The sequence below is a fragment of the Diaphorina citri genome, unplaced genomic scaffold (genome assembly GCF_000475195.1).
Source record: "Diaphorina citri unplaced genomic scaffold, Diaci psyllid genome assembly version 1.1 scaffold12569, whole genome shotgun sequence".
Lineage (NCBI taxonomy): Eukaryota > Metazoa > Arthropoda > Insecta > Hemiptera > Psyllidae > Diaphorina > Diaphorina citri.
The window spans coordinates 1-1,463 of NW_007389939.1; the positions used below are offsets into that span (position 1 = coordinate 1).

Consider the following 1,463-nt stretch of genomic DNA (forward strand, 5'->3'; position numbering starts at 1 on the left):
CGCCTGGTAAACAGAAGGGCGCGGGTTCGATCCCAGCCGAGGCATGGTATTTATCCTCATTTATTTGAGACCTTATAATAATTGTTCATAGTCGACCGATTTCTGGAACGACTTGAGATTTGATGATGAATAATAGAGCTCTAAGGGTTACGTGGTAGAGAACGCCTTCGGCGTTAACGTCGCCTTGTGGTTACCTTCCACTCAAGAGTCTATTGTTACTCCCCCCCGAGGCGAACTGTATCATAAGGTTCGTTCTCGGAACGTCTGGTTTTCTTCTATCCTGTCCTCATTCTCTCTTCGATTTTGGGACGATCAGACCTTTGATGTTACAGTTACCTCTATCATAGCGATTCCATTTTGTTCTCACAGGTAAAACGTTCAGTATGACAGGTTGGAAGTTAGGTTGGGCGTATGGACCTGCCAATCTCATGAGAAACCTACAGATAGTTCATCAGAATTGTATCTACACCAGTAGCACACCAACACAGGTAAGGAAATGAAATAAATCTTAAAACCATTTCTCAAGTGATCCTTGGACAAAGGTGGAATGGTGAATTGGATGAAAAAAACGCGGGACAGAGATCAACGAAGGTTATATATTACTTTCTATTATTTTGGAACAATTCTTTAGTGGTTGACCAAAAAAAAAGTTTTCAAAAAGTCTGAATAGTAATATCATCTTAAGCCGGCCATTCACTATCAGGTAGACCTGACAGATACGCCTGATCAGGTCTACCTCATATTAGTGAGTGGCCAGCTTATATTCATATAAATAAGGAAAATGAGAGAGAGAGAGAGAGAGAGAGAGAGAGAGAGAGAGAGAGAGAGAGAGAGAGAGAGAGAGAGAGAGAGCCAAAAAAAAAGTTTTCAAAAAGTCTGAATAGTAATATCATCTTAAGCCGGCCATTCACTATCAGGTAGACCTGACAGATACGCCTGATCAGGTCTACCTCATATTAGTGAGTGGCCGGCTTTGGGCATATAAATAAGGAAAATGAGAGTGAGAGAGAGAGAGGGGGGGAGAGAGTGAGAGAGAGGGAGAGAGAGAGAAATAGATTATTTTTCTTTGCTGTACTAATATCCTCCTCTTCTTTTGTTTCTCTTCATAACAGGAAGCAGTGGCTCGTAGCTTCGAGACGGAAATCAACAACATGACGACTGCTCCAGATAAATGTTATTTCTATACTATTAGTGAAGAACTCAGACCTAAGCGAGAGATATTAGCTGATGCCTTGGACAAAGCTGGGATGGTGAGTTGGACGCTATAAACTTGAATGAAATTTTAGTTGAAATTAGGCTTACAATCAAAGCATTCAGAGTTTTGGCCGTGGGTTCGATTCCCGCCTGGAGCGAACTCAGACAAGGTTTGTTCTCGGAACGGCTGGCTTTCTCCTATCCTGTCTTCCTTCTTTCTTCGCTTTCGGGACGATAAAACCTTAGCGGTAAAAAAAAGCAAAAAAAAA

The 1,463-nt window shown here is 41.8% G+C and overlaps 1 protein-coding gene across 1 annotated transcript; it reads left to right on the forward strand.

The window, feature by feature from the left end:
- Window positions 1-340: 340 nt before the first annotated feature.
- On the forward strand, window positions 341-1,268 carry LOC103522898 (kynurenine--oxoglutarate transaminase 3-like). The gene is made up of 2 exons (XM_008487985.3): window positions 341-488; window positions 1,113-1,268. The coding sequence occupies exons 1-2, from the start codon at window positions 384-386 to the stop codon at window positions 1,266-1,268; spliced, it is 261 nt and encodes an 86-aa protein (XP_008486207.3). The 5' UTR covers window positions 341-383.
- The last annotated feature ends 195 nt before the right edge of the window (window positions 1,269-1,463 follow it).